The sequence below is a fragment of the Colobus angolensis genome, unplaced genomic scaffold (assembly GCF_000951035.1).
Source record: "Colobus angolensis palliatus isolate OR3802 unplaced genomic scaffold, Cang.pa_1.0 Scaffold24, whole genome shotgun sequence".
Taxonomy (NCBI): domain Eukaryota; kingdom Metazoa; phylum Chordata; class Mammalia; order Primates; family Cercopithecidae; genus Colobus; species Colobus angolensis.
The window spans coordinates 491725-495303 of NW_012115599.1; the positions used below are offsets into that span (position 1 = coordinate 491725).

Genomic DNA, 3579 nt, shown 5'->3' on the forward strand with positions numbered 1-3579 from the left:
AGGATGGTCTCGATCTCCTGACCTCGTGATCCGCCCGTCTCGGCCTCCCAAAGTGCTGGGATTACAGGCTTGAGCCACCGCGCCCGGCCAGAATTTATTTTTAAAAGACAGACTGGCTGATGCCATGAATTATACACTTAAAAATGGTTTTAAGAATAAATTTTATGTCTATTTTATCATCAGTTCAAAAAAAAAGGCCTGGTGTAGTGGGAAATGCCAGTAGTTCCAACGACTAAGGAAGCTGAGGTGAGAGGAGGCTTCAGCCCAGGAGTTGAAGGCCAACCCGGGCAACACAGTAAGACCCTATCTCCTAAAAAAAAAGGGGGGGGGGGGCAGATTGGAAGCCTTAGTTTACAGCCCCATTTTATAAGCGATGAGAGGTGGAATTATTTAACCTAGCAACTCAAACAAATGACAGCACACAACCTGTTAAGGTCTCAGGCAGTAGACTGATATCTAAAGACTGTTGTCATTCACCAATGTATTAACGGATATGAAAAGCTACATGTAATGAAATAGTATGAATTTTAAAATGCTACTAATTCTAAATACTTTTATAAGCATGTATTACTTGTACAATTATAATTATATAAAATCTTTAAAAATTTTAATAGAGGAGAACTAAGGAGCAAGCAAGCACGTGTTTCAACCTCCATTTAAACACACAACTATTCTCCTACCTCAGCATCTTGGGATTTGGCAATGTCTACCAAAGTCTTTGCTGCAGGATGGACAACATCAAGAAGTTTCAGAATTGTGGCCCCATCATTAGAAATTGTTGCTTTGCCTTAAAAGAAACAAACAAAAATTTAAAGCCCCTTTCTTAAATGCTGTCTTCAAGTTGGACCTAGAGACCATGTACACTTTACTGGGATGGGGCAGAAGGGATCACGACAGGGCCGAAGGGAAAGGATACCTATCTGATCTTTCTGTACAGAATTCGCTCTGTACACAAAGGTTCTAATATCACAAGCTTTTGAAGACCACAGACTCCCAATTTTCCTTGAAGAGTAATTAATACATGTCAACTGGATACAAAAAAGATTTTTTAAATAAAAGTAACCACTCAGATATTCTTACCACAGTTGATACCCTCACACATCAACATACCAAGACATAAACAGGAATTTTCTTGTCTTGGTAACAATGGAAGTGACCACAGGAAACTCCAGATGGTTCTGTTTCATGTTTCTAGGCCATGTCTCCCTATGAGGCAACAGGCTTTTGAACCTCGGTTCTCTCATATATTCCCACACGGGCTCAGCAGTCAGGACAATATAAGAATTGGAACTGCCTCAGAGTGAGTCATCTTTCAATGATCTTAAAAACAGTGGGATTTCTGAGACCAACGTATGCTAGTCCCAAACAGCCCCCAGGAGCCTCCTCTCTGCACATAGGCCTGAGGAACTCTGTAGACTTACCTCTGCCATCCACAATAAGCTTGTCCATGCCACGGGGACCCAGGGTGGTTCTTACAGCTTCGGCAATCACCTGGCAGGCACTGATGTTGCTCACAAGCTGGGGGATGCCTTGGGAGCTATCAGTCCCCTCTTTCAATAGGATAACTGGTGTGGGCTAGAAAAGAAAGAAAAATTAACTGCTTTTAATAATCATCTATTATAATGAGACTGGCAGGGGAAAGGGGAAAATGCTCCCATCTCTCCCTTAACAGAATTATCTAGAGGTCTTCTTAAACCACATTCCCCCAACTGTCTACCACATCCATTCCCCAACCAGCCTCTACCTCCAGAGACACTATCAAATTTAGCCTACCCTGCAGGTATGCTAGACACGAAAATGGTTTGAGAAACACTGACCTCGTCTAAAAAGAACAAATCATGAGTTCTCCAGTGCCCAGCTGAATGACCAAGGCCTTTTCAACTTCTGACCTTACTCCCTGTTCAGAGGAATTAGGTCACAACACACGAGGAAGAGGCAGACCCTGCTAAGTGTTCATCCCGCAGCAAAACACCCACTTCTCTGTGTTACAGCTCAATCTTAGGGAAGCAGATGGGGCACTGATGCAAAATGCAAGATGCCAAGAGCTTGAGGTGTTGTCCTGGAGATGCCTAGGCAGTCAGCTTTATGTTATGTTTATGTTTATCACTGTTATAACAGTGATGTTCAGTTGCAGTGTAGGAAAACAGGCAGAGAAACAAATAGTACCTTTGCCCTGTTTTGAAAAATGATGGCAAATCTAATTCATATAGCAGTGTTTCCATCTCTCATGATGGCTCAATAAAGTTTCTGTGTGACTAATTTCCAATCAGATACCCCAAAGAAGTTTCTCTCTTTCTATATTGCATTGGTCTCCAGAACATTCCCTATCCCTGTAAGGGCTTCATTTGCAGATCTGCTTTAGAAACTCTGAGAAACAGGGATACTTGCTTGTTTTAAAGGGCCTGCTCAGATATATTTGCTCCAGTGACCACCTTTATTAGCACAGAGGGTACTTTCTCTCTGCATTCAAACGTGAGCCTTCCGAGATGAGCCCACAAACTAGAGCCAGTCTTCTCAAGTGTTTCTGGCTAATTTTGTGTGTGACACAGAATGTAGTAGGATAAATACTATTTCAAAACTTTTATTGTGTTTAAATTTGTTACTAGGCTATGATTAAAAATGCACTTCTTGGACAGGCGTGGTGGCTCACGCCTGTAATCCTAGCATTCTGGGAGGCCAAGGCGGGCGGATCACGAGGTCAGGAGATCGAGACCATCCTGGCTAACACGGTGAAACCCCGTCTCTACTAAAAATACAAAAATTACCTGGGCGTGGTGGCAGGTGCCTGTAATCTCAGCTACTCGGGAGGCTGAGGCAGGAGAATTGCTTGAATCAAGGAGGCAGAGGTTGCCGTGAGCCGAGATCATACCACTGCAATCCAGCCTGGGCAACAAGAATGAAACCCCCTCTCAAAAGAAAAAAAACAAAACAAAACTGGGAATAAGCAGATTACTAGTCTGCTAATCTTTTTTAGATGGTGCTTTTCTGTGATGGGATCTAAATCCTACTTAATGAGGGTGAAAAAAAGAGCTTTCAAGAATATTGGATCAACTTAAAACTGGAAGAGATTAATTTCGGTAGAGATGGGATCATGCTGTATTGCCCAGGCTGATCTCAAACTCCTGGATTGAAGCAATCCTCCCACCTTGGCCTCCTAAAGTGATGAGATACAAGCATGAACCACCATGCTCAGCCCAGAAATTTATTTTTAACTTCATGTATGTACACTGTGTAAGGTAAGAAATTCTCACAGGGCAAAAAAAAAAAAAAGGTTACTACAGAAAAGGTTTAAGTGGCCAGATTTCTGGACCAAAAGGCATTATTCCCTCATTGAAGACAAAAACAAATCAAATCCAGACTCTTCTCACTTTAATTTTAAATATGCTATACTATTTTATAGGCTAGTGGGTCCCAATAAACCTTTTAATATAATTTCAGGACATACCTGTAGTATATATATTTTGCAGTACTCTAAAATACAAAACCTATCTGTCAACACATTTATTAATACTCCAGTGTTAGAATTTATTTATTTTTTTTATTTATTTTTTTTTTTTGTTGAGACGGAGTCTTGCTCTG

The 3579-nt window shown here is 41.3% G+C and overlaps 1 protein-coding gene across 7 annotated transcripts in view; it reads right to left on the reverse strand.

Moving 5' to 3' along the window:
- Positions 1 to 3579, reverse strand: part of CCT7 (chaperonin containing TCP1, subunit 7 (eta)) — a 22145-nt gene that overhangs the window by 14630 nt on the left and 3936 nt on the right. For 3 of the 7 annotated variants that reach the window (XM_011945171.1, XM_011945165.1, XM_011945168.1), the window contains 2 exons: positions 1422 to 1575; positions 681 to 787 (listed from right to left, as the gene is read on the reverse strand). The exons of 2 other annotated variants lie outside the window; for them this stretch is intronic. Coding sequence is in view for 4 of the 5 variants with exons in the window: in XM_011945165.1 (XP_011800555.1) it covers positions 681 to 787; positions 1422 to 1575 (261 nt within the window). In the remaining variant the exon portion in view is untranslated. The remainder of the gene's footprint in view (positions 1 to 680; positions 788 to 1421; positions 1576 to 3579) is intronic. 2 more of the 7 variants (XM_011945167.1, XM_011945170.1) reach the window with 2 other exon arrangements.